Source organism: Geospiza fortis, unplaced genomic scaffold (assembly GCF_000277835.1).
Source record: "Geospiza fortis unplaced genomic scaffold, GeoFor_1.0 scaffold128, whole genome shotgun sequence".
NCBI lineage: Eukaryota > Metazoa > Chordata > Aves > Passeriformes > Thraupidae > Geospiza > Geospiza fortis.
Window position 1 is genome coordinate 2390037 of NW_005054420.1, and position 23413 is coordinate 2413449.

At 40.2% G+C, this 23413-nt stretch overlaps 1 protein-coding gene across 1 annotated transcript in view; it reads right to left on the minus strand.

The window, feature by feature from the left end:
- The window catches only part of FGD5 (FYVE, RhoGEF and PH domain containing 5), a 69044-nt gene that overhangs the window by 35208 nt on the left and 10423 nt on the right, over window positions 1-23413 (minus strand). The window contains 3 exon segments of the mRNA XM_031061631.1: window positions 10141-10171; window positions 10282-10340; window positions 13014-13143. Coding sequence (XP_030917491.1) covers window positions 10141-10171; window positions 10282-10340; window positions 13014-13143 — 220 coding nt within the window.

Here is a 23413-nt window from a genome sequence, read left to right on the forward strand (position 1 = left end):
CTGCTGAAAGGTTCTGCTCTTACACAATAGGAAAGAGTCTAGTCAAAGAGCTTCAAAATTCCTCTCTCATGGATAGGAACTGACTCCAGGCAAGATCAGGTTTTAGCTTCCTCAGCTTAATTCCTGGTTTTTCTGTTGTTACTGTCAACTGCAATGTCCGCACTGGCTCTCTGTGAACTGGGATGACTGGATTATCTAATTGATAATAGCCAAGAGTCACACATAGACAATGTTGGGGTTTTTTAGCAACTGTAACAGCTGAAACATTTGTTTTCTGAAAAGCCACTACAACTAGGTAAAAAAAAGATCATGATGGCAGTTTTCTTTTTGATTAACTATATCCTGGATAAAAAAATATCATAAAGATTTCCAAAAAAGTATTACTATGTTTCCTAATTATCTGGGTCTAATTTCTGCAACATGTCCTGCCCCAGTACCACAAATAATCCCAATGTTGTGCTATTAAATTTCCAATTTTTTCTGATGTGAGTTAGCCTAAGTTCATGTTTCAGCCAGTGTACAATTCAGAAGTTTTTCAAGCAACTAAACCAATCAATCTCTCTTCTGGATGCTTTTACTAACTCAAAGGAATCTGCAACCTTTCAAAGTCCTCAGTCATCATAATTAATCCAGATCAGGGAAAGGGAAAGACTCTAAAGGGTTCTCTCAGCTTATTGTGCCTAAACAAGTGAATAGCTTGTAGTTCACTAGTGATGTGCTTAAGTAATCTATTACATTACAAAGATGTCATCTTTTCCAAAATAACATCAAACAGCTCTGTATCTGTCCACTTTCCACCACAACAAGCAACAGGATTAACACTCCTTTCCCACAGCATCTCACTAGATTTAATTAGTTATTAATTGTCTGTCCCCTTGATTATAATGAATTCTCAGACAAATAATTAAATTCCAGTTGCCTGGATAGCCAGCCTTCTAATGATTGACAAAAACCCTGCAGCATAACAGTAATCACCATAAACATCCATTAAAAATAATTATGTCACTGTTGAAAATGCTGAGTGTCTGTGAGGCCATTAATCAAATGCAAAGTGCTTTTCCAATCTCACTAACTGTAATCAGTCATGGAACCTGAAGGTCTTCAAGTCTCTCACAAAAGCCCAATGTCTAAGTACAGGAGGTACTAAACACTGAGTCTATATAATTCCCTGATGGATCAAAACTTTCTTAAAACAGCTTCATGAACAGAAGTTGTTTGGTTCAGGGCTCTGGTGTGATAGCTACAAAGCTCAATCTCATCCAGGGTTGGATGAGCCTACAGATCTCACACAGTCTTATGCCTGTACTTGCATGTGCATGGAAAGCATAACCCAGGCTGCCTAGGTGATACAGAAGGTTAGCAACCCAGCTATGAAAATACATTTCTGAAATATAAACCTTTTTATTACATTTTGGGGATCTATAAGTAAGCCCTTTATAGCCATCAAATGGCCATATCCTTAACATTCCTGATACAAACCCTACAAATAATGAAGTGAAACAAAGAGGATCAAACCCCACAGCCACAAAGGTTGTTGGCTTGGGTTTTATTTCCTTTTGTTTGTGAACATCACTAATATACACAAGTTATGTCTTTTCCCTCCAGAAATGCCTCTGAAGAATTCTATTCTCTGCTGTAAATGGGGACTGTAGTCTGGAGTTTGTTATGAGAGTATGAGACCAGGAGGAATGCAGGGTTTCAACAATATCATATGGTTTATGTGGAGCTGTGCCTAACTGACAAGATTGGCTCTTGGAAGAGAATCTGACACCCTCTTTGAGGTGATGAGCCTCCCCGCAGGATGCTGGGACATGAGATGCTTTACTGATGGTGGGAGCGCTTGCCAACACTAACAGGAAACAGTTAGGGTGTGACGTTTTGGGAAAAAAAAAAAAAAAAGTATGTGGCTCTAGGCTACAGAAAAGTAGCCCAATTTACCGAGGATCAGCAACATTGATACTTTTGTAGCAGGTAGTTATTTCTAGATACTCTTTCAAAGAAGTCAGCAATGCCAGCAACCAGAGTTTTTTGGTAGAGCACTTATCAAGAAAGTTCTGTGCAGGATTCAACATCTATATGAAATGTGATATTCTAATGAAAGGGCAAGAGGTGTAGTTAATTGGACAAGAGTTAATTCTGGGCTTAGCTTCCAGGATTCTGTGAACAGATGCAGAAACAGTGAGTTTCTGTATCATTTCTCTCCAACAATAGGGGTGAATGTGCGAGGCCACCTGCAAATTTCAACTGCAGCAATCCTGTATACATGTTAGCCTTTATTAGCTGAATGAGCGAAATGAGAACATTTAACCTTGCAGGGCCCTAGTGAAAGGAAGGAAAACCTCTTGTCAGACTTACGACTTATCAGGCAGGTAGGTTCCCCTGGAGAAAAAAATTACCTCTCTGTACATATATACATACATACATATAAGTATATGCTATGCTGGGTGACTCCTTTTCTTCAACTTCTACTTCAAAAAAACTTGGAGTGCAGTAATTCATTCTGGATTCAGAGTGTCTGTTTCCATTTTTCTATATATAACAGAACAGGCCAAATAAGATCAGTTCATCCAATAGAGATGAATGAATCCCTGGGAACTGGGGACTACTACAACCAGTCTAGTAGAGGTAGTCAGAAAATGATAGGACTGAAGTTATTTTCTACCTTTACTGTAAAAAGCTGATGGTTCTGCCATCTGCAGTGGGTTGAAAGCAACTATGAATATTAGAAAGCTGAGTACACTAAAGAAGGGAAAGTTGGGATTTTGACTTATAGGTGTAGCTAAACAGACAGACCTATTTGAAAGAAGACCTTTTAGAATTATCCAAGAACTGCTGATCAGTTGCTAGATTTACTTGGGCTTCTTATTTTTCATCTTCTAAAGCACTAGAATAGACAATTCTAATCTAGTCATAATGAAAATCCTAGTCCTTGCATATTGACCACAATGGCAGGAGAACAGAATTGAGAAGGGAGTACACCACCATTAATAGTGTCTTTGTCAATAGTAATTTTTAGTCCCATGGTTTGACCAGCAGTTCCTCTGCAGGTGGGGATTGAGGTTCCTTCTCACTGGCTCACAGCATTGTGTTTCTAGCATCAGGCCTGCATTTGAGCTAGAAACTGTGACGTTCTAGTAGAAAATGATGATTATAGACTCTTTAATGGGCCAAGAGAAAGATCTGAAACAAATAGCATTTCTGTGAACAAAAAGTGCACATTGTACTAGAAGGAACAGATTGTTAGATTGTGGTTGAATTAGAAAAACTGAATGCCTGCAGTCTAAGGATTATGGGTGACCTTGATTCCAGGTCTTGAAAACAAAGTGTCGATTTGCTCTTTATTATTGTCGCATTGGGAGGAACAAAGGTCGTACAAAGCAGAATAGAGCTGAACTGCTTCCCGAATTTTGAATTAGCTTCACATCGTTGTTAACAAGGTAAAGAAATCTTAACTCAAAAGGATGCAATGCAACACTTTGAAGACATTATTCACCTGCTGTTCCTGCCAGAGAAAAACTATGTAAATTTATATGAAGCAGAGGTCTGACCTTTACTGCTGTCATGGCTGAATCAGCTTTTCTGCATATATCTCTAGTCTGTATTAAAGAAAAGGGAATGGTCTGATGGGTGAATAAATTCCCCTGGGATATTTCTACAATTTTAAAAATAGATGTGTGAGTTTCCGTTAGGGAATAACACTGAAAAAAAAAAAGGAGCAAGTGTACAGAGCAGATGCATTAGTGGAAAACTGCAGCTACTTTTCTGCCTTTGTCTTCCTATGGGGATACCGGCACTTCAGCTACAGAAATCATGTCTGCACACAGCATGTTTTTACCTTCTTCACACCACAACACACACCTGGCATCCAGACTTTTATGCTTTTCAGCAAAATACACACGTACGTCAACATACATGCATACAAAATAATTTTACATGTATATCTAGAATTGCAATTGCTTCCCTAGTCAAGCTGGTGTTTTAATGGACCCATACTAATGGGAAGTCATCATATGTGACACTTTGTAAGGCAGCTAGGGAGGCCAAATTATGTAAAAAAAATCTACACTAATTGCGTAAAATGGGGCAGGATTTGACAATCGCTCTCACTTCTAGAATGAAGGTGGATTTAATAGATTCTGCATATTGCAGAATCCAAAGCTCCTTCGGACATCTAGGCATTATACCTGAGGGGAGGGTGAAGAGTTCAAAGGGGGAAAAGACAGCCTCCATATTAAAGCCAAGTGCAGACATGAGGTGCTGTACAGTACCCTATGAACTGAGTTTGGTTCATGGAGATTCTTGGAGGTATCTGCATCACAGTCAGCAGCTCCTCTCCGAATTATGAAAGTGGCACTCCTGAATTAAAGAGCGGCACATCATCTATAGCAGACTGAATGACCCCTGATCTGTATGGAGCAGTGATCTCACATTTCTCACTTACTAGACTCAGCAGAAACAATGCCAGATGAACAGCAGAAAATGCTATCTCATCAGCCACAATTAGTCCCTTATCCTGCCATACAGGGTACAATCTAGGTCAGGAACCCTGACCTCAGCACACACTCACATGCAGCCAAATAGACACATTCATCCAAAACACTGCAAATGAATTTCAGAACCAGCAGACTGTACAGTATGCACTGAGAATACTGTATCAGTGCAGCTTTTTACCAGGGAATTGTCCTGATCCAGATGTGCTGGTGTGGCTTCCTTCTCCTTTTAAGAGATATACAGGTTATCTGAAAGATATTTTGGCTCAGCATTCCCACTGTGGAAGCTCCCCAGCCAATACATAGTTATTTTCCCACTGCTGATGAACATAACAATAAATAAATACATGAGAAATAAATATATGAGAAAAAAAATCAGCCTAGTGTAAGTGAGGGCAGGTTACTCTTTTGTAACAGTGTGTCCTTAGGCTGTTATAAGAGCTTCAGATGGCCTAACAGCAAGCTAGCTCTTCGCTTAGCCAGCACGTTGCATTCACTAAAACATTTTATTAGGAAAGTAACATCATCCAAAAAATTCACAGTCATAAAAAAGGCTCAGCAAATCATTCACTGGAAGTGTAAATAATTAGAAAGATGGAATGGGATAATTAGATAGATGGAATTTTGTTTTGTCTAATATGTAGCTGTGGTTCCTAAATTAGACAGTTAATTTTTGGTTTTGAGAATGTGCCACATACAAGAATTCTGAAAATAGAGTTTAATCAATGAGGTTTAACTCTTAAGTTAGAGGCTTGAGCGCTACAATTATTTTTTTCTTTTTTACATCCTAAGATTTATTTTGCAGTCATGAACACTGGGATGTCCAGTGCAGGGTTGAATTCCAAACTGCTCTGAAGGGTGGAGAACCAGCACATATCGATCTTTATCATATTCATAGCAATATCTCCAAATGCTTAGGAAGCATAAATCTGGCTCTCTTTGTTTCTAACAATTGTGATCAATTGTTTGAGGAAAATGCAAACCAGGAAACAAGGTCAATTTTCTTTTTCAAAGGAGATGTTTGGGCTGATGTCTTTTCAGTGCAGAGCTGTCCTTAATTCACTAAATATCTTGGAGGGAAGTAATAACGTCAAAGGGGTTTATGCACACACGGAGATTTTATGTACAAAGCCAAAGGCAAAATAAACATGAACGTCATCCACTATTAAAAATGAAAGGCAAAATAAATGTGATCATGATACACTATCAAGGAAATGCTTGGTCCCATACAGACTGGGATCCTGAAGCAATCTAAGTAACGCTAGGTGTCATTTGTGTACATCTTGTAAAGCCATTTGAAACAGACCAGCTGAGGGGAAGCAAATAAACCATCTTGGTGATGTGTGAAATTTGAGACTGAGAAAGTCACTTGCAGCATTTTGTTCAGGAGCAAGTACTAAGAAAAAGATGTCAAGTGCAGCCTGCACTGCTGGGGAAGCATAATAGGAGACAGAATGATAAAGTTTGAAGATTAAATGATCCTGAAGGAGATTCAAAGACTAATCGACTTTGGAAAAACTGTGAGTATCAAGAGGTCATCAACTTGGACTAGAAGGCCCTGCCAGTTCCACCTGCTCAGACCAGAATGGGTCCTGAACTCACTGCTCCAGAGAACTGTATTACCTTTGAGTAGGGCAAGTAACAGCTAACCTTTTAGATTATTATCACTACTTCCACACCAACGGATACAAAGTTTGTGAGCTAACACAATGTTTCCAGTCTTTCAGTTCAATAGCAGAGTGGGTGTATGGAAATGTCATCGTTTTGGCAATCAATCAGTTTATTAAAGTCTCCACTGAAAGGCCAAACAGAATCTGTTATGCTGAATGAACAACAGCACTAGCCCAGCCTGGAAATGAGATGGGAAATTGCTCTTGCTGCAGGCTTAAGAAAAGCCTTTTTTTTCCTTTCTGAAAGCAGCTAGGGTGTGGTTTAGTTCTTTGCCTTTCTTACCAATATGTGGATTTACATGAGAAGATGAAACTTGAGACTTGATGCTAAGTGTTTAGAAACTGTTTTCTTGAGAAAGTTGGTGATGGGAAACAGAAATGCATGCCTGGGTTGAGGAATGTTATCAAGGAAGGTCCTAATTGGGCCATGAATGTTGTGTTGTACCTTGAGATCAATTTGGTGATTGTGGGCACCCTTGGTTGCTTCTGAAATCTGCCAGTGGAACTTGTGTCAATAGCAAGTGCACAGGAAAGCATGATTTTTTGCTGATGTGATTATTCTTAAAACTATTCAAATATGGAAAAAGGAACAATTAGAATTATTGTAACTTTTAGTGTTACAGCAGTATTGAAAATATTGCTTTGGTTAGGTAATAACCAATATTACCCTACATTCTAAGGGATTTGCATGTTGTAACATTAGTAATAGTTTCTCTAAATATTCTGAATACACGGGGCAGCAGGTCAATACAAAGATTCAACATTAGCTGGGACAGAAAAAGTGAGTGTTTTCTAGATTGAACGTGTTTGCAAACATTTGGAGAAACCTGCAGATTATTTCTGAATGCCACTGCAGTAGGTAGATATCATGCAGATGTCAGCTTATACCAGTAGAGACGGGGTACGCCAGGGTGACAGACAATCAATGAAACTCAGAAACATACCCTCTGAGCCTTTTCCCATAAAGATTTTTGACTTCCTCTAAACCAAAGACTGCCTGAACTAGCAGACAAGTGTGAAAACAGGCTGCCTGTTTCTCTCTTCTCCCTCATTCTCTGACACAGGTTCCATTCATACATCCTCACTAGTTAGAAAACCAACTCGTAAAAACAATTAAATCTTATCTGAGAAACTTGCTTGTTGGCTCTGCTGAAAAAATGCCTCCCGTAACCCCGAAAGGAGTGTATAGGTCAAGACAGATATGAACTTTTCCACTATATAAGGAATTAATAAAAATTGTGATTTTGCCCTTCTTAAACTTCATATGGTTGGTGACTGCTCATCAGTCTGATGTGTCCTTCCAGTTCTCAAATTGATGAGATTTTATTAAACTTTCTAACCCAGGGAATTGGGACAGGGAATGTCACAGTGCATGGTTATAGTTATTCTGACATTTCACAACCAATAAGTGGCTTAACTTTGCCCACCAGTGCATTCATTCAAGGGTTTACTTTGGTCCATTTCTTACTTTCATTTGACATATTAACTTCTCTTTTTTTTTTTTTCTCCTTTCTCTTTTCCTTAATTTCTTTCATAACTAGGGAAATAATGAGAACATGCTAAATATTCATAAGATCCCCTTAATCCAGTGGATTGGGCAGGCAGGGAAACAAATTTCACTACACAGGGATTTACCAGAGGAAGCAGAAAAGGGAAGGGATGGGGAAAAGTCCTGAAGTATTTTTTTCCTGCCTAATAGCATAGGCAAGGCAGCCTGACAGTAACATGGTGCTATAGCAGCCATGAGGGTGTGCAGTCATTTATACTGTGGGTAAAGGCACTGAAAGGCATTTCAAGTTCGGATATATTTATTGAAGAGTTTTCTGGCATTAGTAAGTCACTTTTATCTCCTTAGAGGTATATGGAAAATGCCAGGATGTAATGCAAATGAGAGGCCTCTCCTAGACACCTCCACTAAATACTCTCACTCCACTGTCTATGTGCTTTCTACAATGCTGCTCTCCAGCCTCTTGTTCCCTAGTCTATATATACAGCCAGGGTTGCCCTGTCCCAGGCACAGAATCTGGCACTTGTCCTTGTCAAACTTCACGAGATTGATGATGACCCACCCATCTAACTTGTCAAGGCCTGTCTGCAAGGCCTTTCTGCCCTTGAGGGAATCGACAGCTCCTCCCAATTCAGTGACATTGTCACACTTAGTATCCCTTGCGTTCCAACCTCATTACTTTTGTCCCCATCAGAGTTCCTGTTCCACTGCTAGTGCTTGAGATGTCCTCCAAGGACAACCTGGGGTTACTTTTTCCCTTCTCAGGAAATTTCTTTCCAAGCAGCAGTGGAAATAGCAGCACTATGCTTTGTGTAGTGGCTATTATTTCTTATTACCTTTCAACTAACAGCCAAGAAAGATACTGACAGCAAGGCCATCTAAGCTGTGTACCAGTCTTTAGGGAAGCAGAGGAAGATCTGTTAAAGGGACACAGAGTATTCCAGGTCAAAGTTACCAGTCAGTTTATGCCATGCAAGAATTTTCTATCAGGGACTAAAAGTGATTATTTCTGGGTGTTCTCTCACATGCTTCTGACACCAGAAACTGTATTTTCGGCATGGTGATTAGCTCTGTGTCTTGGCTAACCCAAAATGTTTTGGTATTCTATACCTATCTGAGACCAAAGTTGTTACTGTCTCATTAAGACTCCATGGCGCAGCCAGAGGCAGAACCAGAAGGTGCCTGTCTCTTTCATGTTCACGTTGCCCAAGCAGAGCTCTTTTGCCTCTTGGCTCTGCTCTTTTCCCTTTTGTTCTTGCAGGGCAAGATAGCTGAGGCAGTGCAGGTAGAGGCTTTGGCTTGCTTTTGTTTCCCTCTGGCCTTAGAAGAGAGTTGCTTCGGGGTAGCAACCTGAGAGGCTGCATTTCAAAATGAAAAGCTTTCAGAGTGAATTTTGCAACACCTGCCTGCAGCGCAAGGCTGGCACTGGTCGGGGTTGAGCCACTGCTCTTTCTGTGCTTGAGAATCCGTTTTCTCCCTAGCCCCCATCAGAGCAGGGACTCGAGAGAGCAGCACAGCACCAGCACCAGTGGCTTGGAGGACGCAGTGCTGATGTTGGTTGGCTGCTGCCAGCCTAGGGACAGGCACAGAGGCTGGCACTGCAGATTCACCGAGTTCTTCAGTTCCCAAACTCCAGATGCCGGAGGGTGCCGGCCACCTTTTTCAATGGAGCTGTTGCTGCTGGAGAGATGAGGGGGAGAGCTGCTGCCACCTTTGTCTCCCCACATGCAGTTGTCTGCAGAAGGCGCCATCTTAGGGGTTTGTCTGACATTTTCCCTTTGTCTCCGACACGCTCTGGGCTGCAGAAGGCGTGGTCTGGGGAGAGGGCTTACTCTGTCCTTTGGAGTTTATGTTTGTTTCCGGTAGTCCGTGAGAGCTCAACAACTGTGTAACTAGTGAGGATTACTGTTATTTTTTGCCTGTTGCTGTTTCTTTTTTATAGAATGCTATTTTTTCACTTATATCTACTTCTGTTCCTTTCTCCTTATTGGTGGAAAGGGATTTGTTAAATCAATGGGGAGGTAACTAATTTTAGAGTATCTGCCTCTTAAATTGTCTTAAACCAAAACACTGTGAGACAGCGTGGATACCCAGAGCACACTGGCTATTACCAATACTACTAGAAAACAAGAAGCTTAAATGCAAGCAGAGTGAGTCCATTGAAACCAAATCCCCATGCTTCATAGCTCTAATCCCATCTGTCTCACTGTGAAGGGAGAGTGTCCACCCCTGTTTATCACCATCTCCTTCTCTGCACTAGGCTTGTTATGCACCTTACACCAGTCTCAGTCTCAAGAAGCCCCAACTGTTGGCCAACGCTTTTCCCTCTAGATGACAAACAATAGATTAGAATGGTTCACAGTAAGCCCTTCCTCCTCAAATTCACTTAAATCCCTTCAGTGCTTTTATGTCTTTTAAATTGCAGCTAAATAAAAGGGTATCTAGGTTTCAGTGATTAAAATTGTTTACTTACCATACGTAACAACTGGAGCATTTCCACATATCTGGGGAGAGAGACAAACTTTTATTAACTGCCATCAAATGAATATGGAAGGGTGAACTACATAGCTTTAATTTTAGAAGCGCAACAGGTAGATTATAAAAACAAACTCACACTTCTTCTGAAGACATTAGTTCCTGGGCAATGAGGTAAGCTCTGGACTGGCCTTCTTTCTGTCAACAGAAGAGGTCAGAAGCAATTAAGAGATTTCTCATTCTACAAAGTAAAGCAGTATTAGAGAGCACTTTAAACTGACATATTTCTATAGTAAAAATAGTGACCAGACTTTATTCTTTGCTGTTCAGTGTCTGGTATCCTGGACTTTCAAAGACAGGCCATTTTCCTCAATTCAAATACTAGTAATACAGTACAAAGTAATAGCAGCTAATACAGATGGCAAGTTTGAAAAATGTCTCATTATTGAAGGAGGAGTGAAATTTTCTGTGGATTTTTACAGGTCCAAAATTTCTCAAAGAAGCAGAAAGTGCTTAACTTTGAACAGGCTAGCTTCACAGCTGTTGAGGATATACCACCTGGAAAGGGGAGTTCTTATCAAAATGATCATATTCCAAACTGTTCTGACTGCTGTCAGTGAGACCTGTGGAAGCAAACGGGATAAAGGGCTTTATTGCGTACTAAAAAAAGTGTCTAAGCTAAATGGCAATAAATATCTCCAGAATTAGTTCAGTACTTCACCAGACAACATTGTTTGAAATCTCCGAGGCATCTGTTTAACTGGTTGGCATCTTGGAAGTAACAGATAACTGTGAAAGAAGCAAACTGTATGGTTCTGAGGTTCAAGTGGCTAATAGTATTTTGCTCCTAATTCACGATTCATCCTTATGGTAAGAGATGGCTAAAGCATAGAAATATGTACTGAAAGGAATGTACTGGAAAAAGTTTGACTTTTTCAGCAGTCATGAAGTAAGGAGCTAAAACAGTGGTCTAGTAGTTGCAAAGAAATGCAGCCCTCAGTGACTTAAAGTGGACTCAGGGGAAATGAGTGCAGTATCAAGTCATAGTGACATTGCTTGCCAGACCAAGTATGCTGGTAAGAAGACTCAGCGAAGCAGAAAGTCAAGGGTCCCTACATGGCTGCCATGGCCTCCATCTGCTAAGCAAAGGCTTGGAGCAAGGCCCAGAGGGCAGCTACTGAAGAGGGAGCTGGGAGAGAGCTATACCACAGGACTAGGCACATGACTGGCTGCAGGGAGTAAAGATTTCTAAAATGCTGGTATCTTTGCAGTCTTATAATAATCACTTGGACTTTGTTTCAGAGAGTGAATAGTTGAGGGACCTGCACCCACTCTATCCCCTGTTTGCAGAAATCTGTCTACAAACACTGTTGTGTATCTCAGAGTTAACTTCCTGGTTAAACAAACAGCAATAAAATAACCCAAGACAGACAATGCATAGAGACACTCTCAGACTTGTTCTGGACAGACCACGTGACACTGAAGTCCCTGAATTTTGCCTATGACATATTAATCATAAAGATTGATGGCACTTTGGTGACAGTGCCAGTCACTCCCCTCTAAACAGAGTGCCAGTTCTCAGTTGTGCTGACCCAGCTGTTTGCACGACCTTGATCAGAACCAGACTGGTCTCCTTAAAAAACTGAACTAAACAGATCCAGCTTAAAAAAATTGTGGGGCTGGAGGCAAAACTGCCTCCATAGGGCTAGGATGGAGTTGTTTGGCCTAAGAGCTGCACAAGTAGATCATAGAACAATTTTCTAAATCAGAAGCATTGTGCAAGTCACTTCTCTAGAGTACTCTTTTGTACTGCATTTCAAAGCAGGGCAACTCGTGAAATCATGGAAGCAGAAGCTCCATCGCTGTGTGTGCCACTAACTTGCCATGCTAACATGGATAAATTTCATCTCCTCATGCATTTTACTATGTGTGTGTTGTACTTCAGAGTGTATCGCAGCTTGATTGTACTCAGATAAGAATGCTACTGCCACAATCAGAGGCTCATAGCAGTTTTATAAGCTTCGCTATCTGACTGACTTCATAATGCCCCCTTTGTTATGCGCTGTGTAGCAGTTTACGGTAGTGCTAATGGTACGTAAACTGAGGCATTACAAGAACAATTCACTTTTTCAGGGTAGCTCTGCAAATCAGTGAGAGTGAAGGAAAAGTAGTCTATATCTGTCTTCCAGATCCATCCTTGAAGAGCTAGATTGCAGCTGGAGCATCTGCATAATTATATAAATCAAGAGCTGTCCCTTGAAAGGTATCTGAAGTAGGTGCTTCCTCAAGGCACACAAGTCTGTAGTTCCCAACTCCAGCACATTTCAGTTTTATGTATGTGAACAGGAGTGCATATTTTAATATGTTAAAGGTTTGCAAAACAGAATGATTCCTGGAGTCTGGAAACCAGCAGAAATGTGTAAGGAGCAGCAAAGACACTCTTATGGACTGCTGCTTTTGAGTCAGTAGCTGCCCTGCTTGTTTTGAGACCTTTGAGACTCTGCTTACTGGTCCCTGTTTGTTCACACTGCAGGTCTTCTCCATATGTCTTTTTTGATTCAATGTAATTTTAAATTCTCCAGATGGAAGCTAAATGCTTTGGAGTGAGACCTTTTTCCTGACATTCAAGTCAGGCCTTTCTTGCTGTTTATGTTGTCTCCACTGTCCATCTTCAGACTACATTCTTTGCCTTTGACATATGCTGTAGAGGTAAATTATTCCTAGTGCAGTGGGGGAGCAAAGGACTGATGGCTCTGCCATTTCTAAATGAGCACCAGACAAAAAACAGACAGCTAAGAATCCAAGATCTTCTGCGAATTGCTTTTCCCTCTCCAGGTTTCATGCATTAACCACTTTTAGAGTTTTTTTTACCTTGTTGGTGAGACTGGGATCACCTAGGCTGCTTTCATCATCTTCTGAACTCTTTTGTTCCTCATCTGATGTGACTACTTCCATTGGTGTCACAGAGACTGGGCACACCTTATAGGGCTCAGTGTAAGCACTGCAGAAAAACAGAACAGACTAGCTCAATGGTGTTATTCCCAGACTCACTGTTGCTCAGACATATAGAATCCCTGCAGAACTGCAGGGCTTGGAAAGCAAGATTTATCAAGCAGGGGTTTTTTTGGCTGCTATCTTCAAAGGCAATCATTTAGGCAAGCAGAAGACTCGGAAAGAAGCAATGGGAAGTTAAATGAACTTGTTCAAGCTTCCCCAAGAGATGACTGTTCTGGCCCAGTTTGGAGTAAAAACTTCATACTTAGTTGGAAGCAGAACTGCTTTGTTCCTCTGTAGTCAACCCCTCAAAATAGATTCAGTAAAATCACACTAACATTTTTAAATGGAAGTTAGATACTGTGGCAATGGGTTTTCTGGGAAAACATCAAAAGGACAAGAAAAGTATAATGGTAATACCAATGTCATCATTTAAACTACAAGATACTCAGGTTCCAGAATCCTTGGATTGTTTCAAGGGAACATGAATTCAGCTCCAGAAACCCAGAGAAAGCTGTGCAGTAAGAGTACTGGACCTGGTGTGAAACACAGGCCAGTGCAATACAGGCCTGTGGCTTCACAGCATTTTATTAAAAAAAGGGTTTTTTTTCAATTAAAATTCCCCTGATCTCAAAACCTCCACAAAGCATGACTAAAGCTGATCTGTATATGCCTAGCTCCAAATTCCAGTTGCTGGATCTTGTTAAACCTTTGCTGAACTGGTGGCCAGTCTTTCAGATTTTGTTACTGTGTACTCACAAGCTGTATTCAAGTTGTCCCTTAATTTTGACTTTTATATGAAATAGGTGAAGATTTTGGTGTCTTACTATGTCATGCCACTTATGATTTAATAATTCTAAAATCTCTGAACTTCATCCAATGATTATTAGCATTAGCATTATTCAATTTACCAATCATTTTAACATAAACTTTTGCTGCCATACAATTTTGATACTGCTCTTGGTACTGCAACACGTAACTCATTATTCTAACACTGGCAAAAAATTAGTACCAAGCTGTGTATATAAGCTGTAACACTCATCTATTCCTACTTGACTTTACTGAGTTTTCACATTCAAGGATCAGATTTGGTTTTTTGACCACAGTGTCATTCTAGGAGTTTATATACAGCTTATACACCACAGTGGCCCCAAGCTTTTTACATTTCTAGGGCAAGGTTCCTGTGTTCAGCCAAGAGGGTGAGTCTTTCATCTTGAGAAACAAAATCTGACATTGCCATGTTTTCTAGTAGACGTGTTGGCCAGGTGGGTCAGTCTGTAATGTGGGCCTGGATGCCTCAGTTTATATTATTTCTATACTTCTCATTTCCTCTGAAACACTAACTTCCTTTCACATCTCTGCTTCATCCCTTTAATCTTCTTTAATCTGCTTGGAGATCCCAGATGTGAACAAACCCATGGCATCAAAGCCAATACTGGAGTAGCAGAAGGCTGGGCAAAGATGAGCTAATGTAAGTGAGAGGACAATGATGAGACTCCCAAGGTCACTGACCAGATTCTTATTTCCTTTCAGAAAGGAAACTCCCTAGATATCTGCATTTACCTCTAAGCTGCAAACAGGGCTATGTGTCTCCCATACAAGTGTGGCTGTCAGCCTTTCTGTTCTGCCTCCAGATTTTCCCTCATGCACAGAGTCCAGGAGCTCATATTTCAGTCTAAAGAAGGATATGAACAAGTGCAGCACTTAAGGAACCTCTGCTGTGTTCATATTTGAAATGAACTAATAATTTGTCTCCATAAGGTACATACTGCCTAAAGGATGATCCCAGCTAATAAAACTCAAGAGGTCAGCAAAGGATATCTTGCTTAATGTGTCCCAAAAACAGTGTCCAGGGTGTGCTGATGTTTCAACCATTGTGACATCATTTGGTTAACAGGTATCTGTTCAGCATTCAGACACCCAGACTACCTGGATTACCTTCTTGCTGCCTCCCTGTGGTCTTTTACTCTATCTTCCCAGTCAGTGTCAGGACAGAGAAAGAGAGAATAGTTATTTTCTTTGCATCTGTTGCAAACTGCAAATTTGATGATGCAAATTAATTACCAGATATATACATGAAGGCCAAAGAGCCCCTGATATATTTTCTGAAAGTTTCTTATGGTTTTAAAAGTGTCTGAAAGTAAAGATCATGACAGTATTTGGCCAAAAATTTCACCACAAGATGAAGAAAGCAGTAGAAGAGGCTAGAAATCACATCCCTGGTTCCATTTCTTACCAGTATATTAAAGGTGCTTTTGTCAGTAATTATCAACACAGGGCTCACCATATTCAGTGTTTACACATAGTAGCAATAGGAAGAAAGTGAACTGTCTGGGTTTCTGAGGTAAGCACCGACTTCTGCTCTGCCTGTGTGTCGTTTTTCTAGGATGTTTCATCCATTCATTAGCAAAACCATGTTTCTGGACTGCTAAAAGACAATCCTTTCAAATATTTGCCTAAGAGAGAATGGCTGCAGTGTTGAGTTCATTTAGACCTAGATCCACCAAAGGTCTGAAATTAATGACAGTTATGACCCTAAATGTTTTTCTGTGTGTATTGGTGTTTGCATTGGCAATTATTTGACCTGAGTCACCAAAGCAATCTTATATGAACTACTTTGGAAGGTACAGTTATTCTTTCTCTGTAGAGTACATCCTCTACAAGTATATCTTCCCTGAAGCCAGCTGAGTGGTGATGAGCTTGACATATCAATTCAGATAACACATGCTGAATTTACAAATGACTTCTAAATTGCTGCCATGACATTTCCATCCACACACCCCACCCTGTGCCCATTTAAACTCCTCTGTCACAGGAATCTTAGCTCATAACTAATTATAATGTATTGGATGCAAGACCAGAATCTCACCTGGACACAGCTGGGTTATGCAAAACCCACATAGGTAAAATTTATGCCATCCAGTGGGAAGGAAAAATAATCAACACCTGCAAAGACCCCAGCCCTCCATTGTTTGGCCAAGAGGATTGAATGCCGCTTTTTTCTGCATGCAGTATCCCTGTCCCTATCTCAACTCCCAAGCCCAGTAGTTACCAGTTCAAACTCTCAGACAGTGACATTCTTATTGAAAAAAACTAAAATAATATTAACTCAATCCAGTGATTGAGTAATTTGGGAGATGCAATGGGGTGCTGAAGTACCCTGTTTTATTAAAACTGATTATTTATTTCCCTGTATCAATTTGTAAACGATTGTTTTAATTCATTCTGCAAAAGGAAGGCTCATTAATAAAGGAAAATAAAGTCCAAATGCATTTAAATACAATAAAAGGAAGTGCCTATTAGTGCAGCATAATGCCTATTAGTGCAGCATATGTTTAGCCAGTCAGTTCCCTATGGCAGATCATCAAGTCATATATTGTACTTGAAGTCTGAAAAGGTCAAGAAGGACATGATGCCTGCTAATAACATACACAGCCTGTCAAGGCAAGGTAACAGAGGGATAATCACATTTCACACTTTGAGGCATAAGCTGTTTGTCTGGCAAGGCCAGAAAGGTGCTCTTTCTAATTCCACAAGCATTTCAATTTGAATATTGCTCTTTCTTACGTTGTTGTGTTACAGAATACAGGGGAGGGGAAGAGGATTTTTGATCAGGTGCATAAGGCTTTTGCTGTTTTTGAGACAACTTTAGGGACAAAACTCTCCCAGCTTCAACCACTGCTCCTGGAGATGGTCACAGAACAACAGTGCTGGTGCAGCTCTAGTTTTGGAAGGGAATGCAGGAAGCACAAAGGTGTTTGGGCTCCATCTTAAGGAATGTCCTCTGGCCCAGCCTGGGACACTATCAGTAGAGAAGGGATAAGAGAAAGCCTGAGAGTGAGGTTTCACTAGCCATGTCCCAGATGTGCCAGGATGGATAGCTTTGAGGCTTTTGCTTTGAGGCACCTGTGTGGCCAATCCACACTTCAGGCTCAGTGACATACCCTGGGGTGCATCGCTGTCTGTGAGCACCATTACTCTCCCCAGTCCTGTGGTTTTAAAACACTAGGTAAAACAAAGCAGCAGTAAAAGCTGGACATGCCTGGAAACAAAACAGTGTCCTTGGGCCTCAGACAAGTGGCATACCCCCTTCCTGCTCTCCCAGCCATGAGGGAGAGGCAGTGAGCTGTGGTGGCCTCAGCTTGTGCTCAGCCCAGCCCTTCGGCCCTTGTCCTGCATTTCCTGTAAACAGGGAACAGTTCCTCCCCAGAGATGACCTGGCAATGAACTAGCAAGGGCTGACGCTCAGCTGCACCACACCCAGCGTCCCACCGTGCCAGAAGGTACAATGGGGCAGCCAATAATACATAATATATTATTAAAGGCAGCTCTACCTTTAGGGACTCCTTTGAACATATTAATCACATCACATGTCAGCATCACAGAGCTTTTACTTTCAATAAATCATTAGTTTCACAGGCATCCCAGAGCTTTTATATCCATCAGCCCCAGCAGAGGTTTCCCTTAAGATTCTTTTTATGCTTCTCTTTTCCTTCTTTCCCTTGCTAAATCATAGCCCTGTTGATCTCCATCACCCTACCATTCCCATCTGAGGTAACCTTTTGCTATGTTGGATCCTTGCAATGCAAAGGAGGTGGGCATAATGAAGACCTGAGTGCTTGACAGTGACAGAAGTACTGTGCTGTGAAACTTCTTCCTTCCCAGACCATGCACACCATATATCTGCATTGTGTTGAGATTCCATTCTGCATTTCTGTCAAGGGACAGAAGCTAACAAGGAACACATCCACCAATTATCAGGATAGGTTTCAAATGATTTGCTGAGTAATCCCTAGTCACAGTACAAATGGCCTCTGACTGTGAAACCACCCAACAGTTTTGCCATATTATCCTCTATAAAATGACTTATCTCAGTGACAGTCTGACTTCGGATACAATGATGTAAAACTGGGGAGGGTTCATCCTGACTTCAGTGGACTCACTTTGTATTTGTGATCTTTGAGCAGCATAAGACCCTGTGATTTCACACAACCCTCTGTAAGACTTACTCCTCTCTATAAATTGGTGACAGAATAAGCCAACCACCTAGAACTTCATTAATAAAGGGAAGGAAAAAATATAAGTTAGAAGTGACTTTCAGCTGGTCACCTGATAGTCATCTCAGAATATGAGAAGAACGCCTCTGTGGGGAGATCACTGTCTGGGAAGCAAAGCTGAAACCACTGCTTTACTACAAATTATTTGTTTTGATCTCTGGCATGTTTCTCAACTTTGTGCTTTGGCAGTCAGTTGTGTAAAATGGGTAATCCCAAAGCAATGTCACGTTTAGAGCACAGGTTAGACCGAAGGCTTTGGACACTGTGGATCTCTGACAGGGTCTAAACCAGAGCTACTTTGTCCATCTCCCTCGAGGCACACTTTTACTTCTCTTCTTTCTGTTTACTGCAAACTAAAAGGGATTTCACTTTGTCCTTAAGAGAGAGAGATGGGTACCCCAGGATTATGCCCATGTTTAATGCACAGAGTAGTGTTTTCATTCTTACGGCCAAGCTGAGATGCAGAAATCTATCTGGAACTATTTAATAGTCATGCTTGCTAGTATTGCTGCTTTCTGCTGGCAGTGAGGGTTCTTGAGTTGCAGCCTGTCAGTGGCTTTCAGGCAGCCAAGTTGATGATTTCTGCACAAAGGCACACACTGGAGAAGAACAGCAATAATGAAAGATTTAAGCAGTACTACTAGCCCAAAGAATTAGAATTCATAAAAACATTGCAGATAGACAATTTAGAAAAAGATCTGCATCAATCATCGTGTGGGAGTTTTGCAAATGGAGCCAAGCAGAACCAAGGCACATTTGTCACACACAAACCTGGCCCTGGAGACGTTCTGTGTTGGTGGACAGTTCTGCTATCTAACAAGAATAATAAACAGGTTTAAAATTTTATATAGGTAAGAATCTGATCCAGATATGTTTCATACCTGCACAAGGAGCTTATTGACTATAGTGAGCTACACAGAACTAGAATATCTTTACAAGTCCTCTTCCTTAGTGAATGTAGGTCCGTACACTACAGCAGTTGCTCTGTACTTTTGCACAAATAGTCCTGAAACTCAGAGTAGAACCAGGATTACATTGTTGCTTCTGGAATCTAGTCTGGATGAGATGTGATTAGGTGTCAGTTAGGCAAATGTGATCATCATAGCAGCAAATGGATGCAACTCATTATAATCCTTTCAGAATATCCAGTTTAACATAATTGTAAGTGATAATAGTTGTGAAAACTCAAAGGAGGATGCCAGCTCGGGAACTGTGTCGGTGAAACACAAACACAAAATTCAACTTGAATCAATCATCATTTGCTGCAGACAGACTTTTTAGTGACCTGTTTATTAAAAGAAATTTGAATTCTTGGTATCTGATTCCAAAAGACATAAGAACTGGTGGACAACAGAGGCGTTGGTTTTTGTGGTAGAGAACACTGCCTTTTTTAAAACCTTTTTAGAGTGGCATTGGGAAAAGACTTAAAATTAGTATTCCTAGAGCCATTTAGACTACAGAGAAAATGATACTACCAATGCAGGTAATGACAGTTTTCAGGGGTTTTTTTCTTTCTTTTCAAAAAAAGCATAATTTTTTCTAAATTTAGGAAAAGTAGAAGTAACAGAGCACCAGTACTTTACAAAGTCTGAATCTGCTATGACAGACAAAATACTAATTTCTTACAAATAGTACCTTGTTTAGAAGTGAAGTTACAATCACCTTGTACAATAATGAGTCCTAATACAAGAATTATCTCTAAGCATTGTTATAGTATTACTGAATTAAATTTCATTCATGCATAAGTAGAATAACAGTTGGTTACACACACAGCAGAATAAGGGCAGAACAGGGAATTTCAAAACTGGTATTAGGAATGGGAGGACACCCTTGGTTTGTAATTGCCATTTCCAAAATGGAAATGACACTTGTAATGTATGGCTTTAAGAGATCCCTTTCAATGCAGTAACAACATCTGTCTCTCAGATCCTGCAGTAGAAGAATGCCCAAGAGGGCAGAATGTAGAATGCAAAACTCTGATTACTGCAAAGTCTGAAGGGTTAGCTCAGTTCATACGGAACTTGACCAGGAGACCACTGTCTTTCTTTGCTGCAACATCTGAGGTGTAAGAATTTATTTTTGTACCTGAAAAGGTACATTATTTCAGATGTTCTAGAAATGAAACAGGACTGTGTCCATTTTTGGGTCTTGTGACCAAAACCTGTAGGTATTTCCTTCTCCCCGTGGCTGGTGTTTTAGGCATTGGGTTGTGAGAAACTCATAATCTAATTACCACTGCTGACTGATTCAAAGCCATCACTCAAAGTGATCTGGAAAAGTAGACCTGTGAGAAGCAGAGACGAGGTTTTCTATATCTTAGGCTACAGAATATAGCAGTTCCTTAAATTCTGTCAAAACAGATGTATGCTTCACATACAATTCTTTTGTGAATGTTTCCCTTTTGGAAAATGTTTCAGCTCATTCTAATTTCAGGTTCTAGCACAAATCATAAAGGCAGTCAAATCACAAATTGCTGTTCACATCCTCAGATGTACAAATGTACCCCACACGAGTATCTGGCATAGTATCATTTATCATCCAGATTGCATTTCACTTTTCCAACTATGACACATTTACTAATGTCCTTCTGACTATGAGTCCTGGATCCTCTTAGAAAAAGATGATATATTTCACAAAATGAAGCTGTTAACATGGCACATATCATAGACTGGCGATTAGGGATATGTTCCTGATTATTATTACTTTGTTTATTTTTTGGCAGTGTAATTTAGACACTAAAACTTGATACCAGAGTCTTTATGTTCTCTTTTCATTTTGTTGCCAGTTCATTATTCCATACTTCCCATGGAAAATACTCACAGTAAGTTCAACATAATGAACACCATTCTGCCCTGCAGGACTCTTAAGATGGAAGGCGAGTTGTTATTTCCCTGTACTACCAGGATCAATTGCTTTATCAACACCATGCAGCCTGGGGACAAACCAGGGAAAAATGCAGTGAAGCTAGGATCAAGTGAACTCAGTTTTCTTGCATTTCAGAGATTCACCCAGTTGTTAAAACAGTACTTCCAGAAGGAGAGAAACAGAGCTTAACTGCCAATCTGTAGGGCTGAAGCAAAGTGCTCTCCTCTAAGAGGTTGGGTTCACTTCCCAGATTAAAATTAGAGTTTGCCATACTTTTTGGCTGAGTTTTTTTTAAATTGGAAAATCAGCTTTGGAATGATTAAAAATGACATAGATTTGTAATATTTGACTGGGATGAATCCATTAAATACTTCTGGCCCCTCTCCCAAATAATTGTGGAAAATCAAAACCATCTTAATTCTGCAATTCAAAAATATGGCTTAGTTCAGAATTTACTTCAGTATCTATTTTTTTTTTTTTACTCGCAAATGAAAACAATCAGAAAAATGTTATGAACTACAGAATTCCTTTATTTTGTTGGGGCTTTTTTTCTCAGACTTTTCAATTAGGCATGCATATTTTATCTCTCTTTTAGCCACTGAAGCGTTTTTTCTTAAAACTGCAATCAAATGGCAATATAAATTACTTGTCCAGACAACTTAATATATGTCACTCTCGCTGAGTCCCTTTGCCCTGGATGTACTCACTGTGATGTAGTTTTATCTCACTGCCTTGTCTGGATTTTTTTATGGCTAGCAATGTGAAAGTAGAAAGAGTGAAGGAAAGATTTTGAGGTGCCCAGTTTTACCTCACATACTGCCCTTTTCTACTTAAGGACCAGAAGATTTGACTTCAAAGTTGTGTTGTACTGTTACTTCAGTATCTATTTTTTTTTTTTTTACTCGCAAATGAAACAATCAGAAAAATGTTATGAACTACAGAATTCCTTTATTTTGTTGGGGCTTTTTTCTCAGACTTTTCAATTAGGCATGCATATTTTATCTCTCTTTTAGCCACTGAAGCGTTTTTTCTTAAAACTGCAATCAAATGGCAATATAAATTACTTGTCCAGACAACTTAATATATGTCACTCTCGCTGAGTCCCTTTGCCCTGGATGTACTCACTGTGATGTAGTTTTATCTCACTGCCTTGTCTGGATTTTTTTATGGCTAGCAATGTGAAAGTAGAAAGAGTGAAGGAAAGATTTTGAGGTGCCCAGTTTTACCTCACATACTGCCCTTTTCTACTTAAGGACCAGAAGATTTGACTTCAAAGTTGTGTTGTACTGTATGCAGTCCATTACTTCTGTAGACATGTGTGTTAAGGAAGAATCTTTTCTGAGTTCTTCTAGCCAACTCTCAGAACTAAGAATGCAGACTGAGACCTGAAATGTAAGAGGATAAGAAACTCTCATCAGAAACACCGAACTAGCTATCCTTGATGAGGTCCACCTGCCCTGAGGGCCCATCAGGGGGATGCAGTGGGTTAATATCCAAGTTTAGTGAACATATTCAAGGCATAAGGACAAACTACCAAGAGACTGAAGAGGTACTTAATTTGGGACAGCTGAGAATAGCTGGATGGAGACTGTACAGCAGACATATGCAACTATCTCTTGTCTCAGTTCATCAGTACCTAGCTGTATTTCTTTTGAGAAAAAGAAGTTTGAGTATCCCTGTGATACTGATAAAGCTGGGGTAGCATGAGTCAGAGCACCAAAAGGTGCTCACTAACAATAGGTCTAAATCTGTTTGCTCTAGGCTTTTAATGGATAGCATGTAATTAATCCAGCCAATTACTCAAGTGAAAGGATCCTTTTATAAGCTCTTTAAGAGGGTTCTTGGCAAAACAAACAGCGCCTCTTAAATATGTTCTTCCATCCATTAACTCTAATTGGTCGATTAAAGTAAAATTAATTGTTGTGTGCCACGGAACACCACATTTTTAGAGGGAGTTTTAAAATTAACCCCTCTTTGGGTCCTGTAAAAGAAGAATTCTTGTAGAATAATTAAAAATGTGTTGTGCACTATAAATAACTTTGCTGGGTGGCAAAACAAAACATAAAATACTAGACTGGATTTGCATTTAAAATGCTATAGCATTCTGTTGCTTTTGCTACAAATCTAATCTAGAGATATACCCCATGTCATGGAGCAGTGGATTCTGGAAAGGCTACAGCATTCTAATGTGCAATCTCTCCTTCAATAAATCTTAGTGAGGCTCCTAGTAGGGGTGGGAGAGGAGAAAGCTAGGCACAGAACAAGGCATGCAATAACATGCCATGTTATTGACAGTAAAAGGTCTGACCATTACAAATATTTCATCACCCTGTCTGCAGCACATGCTTTCTTTCT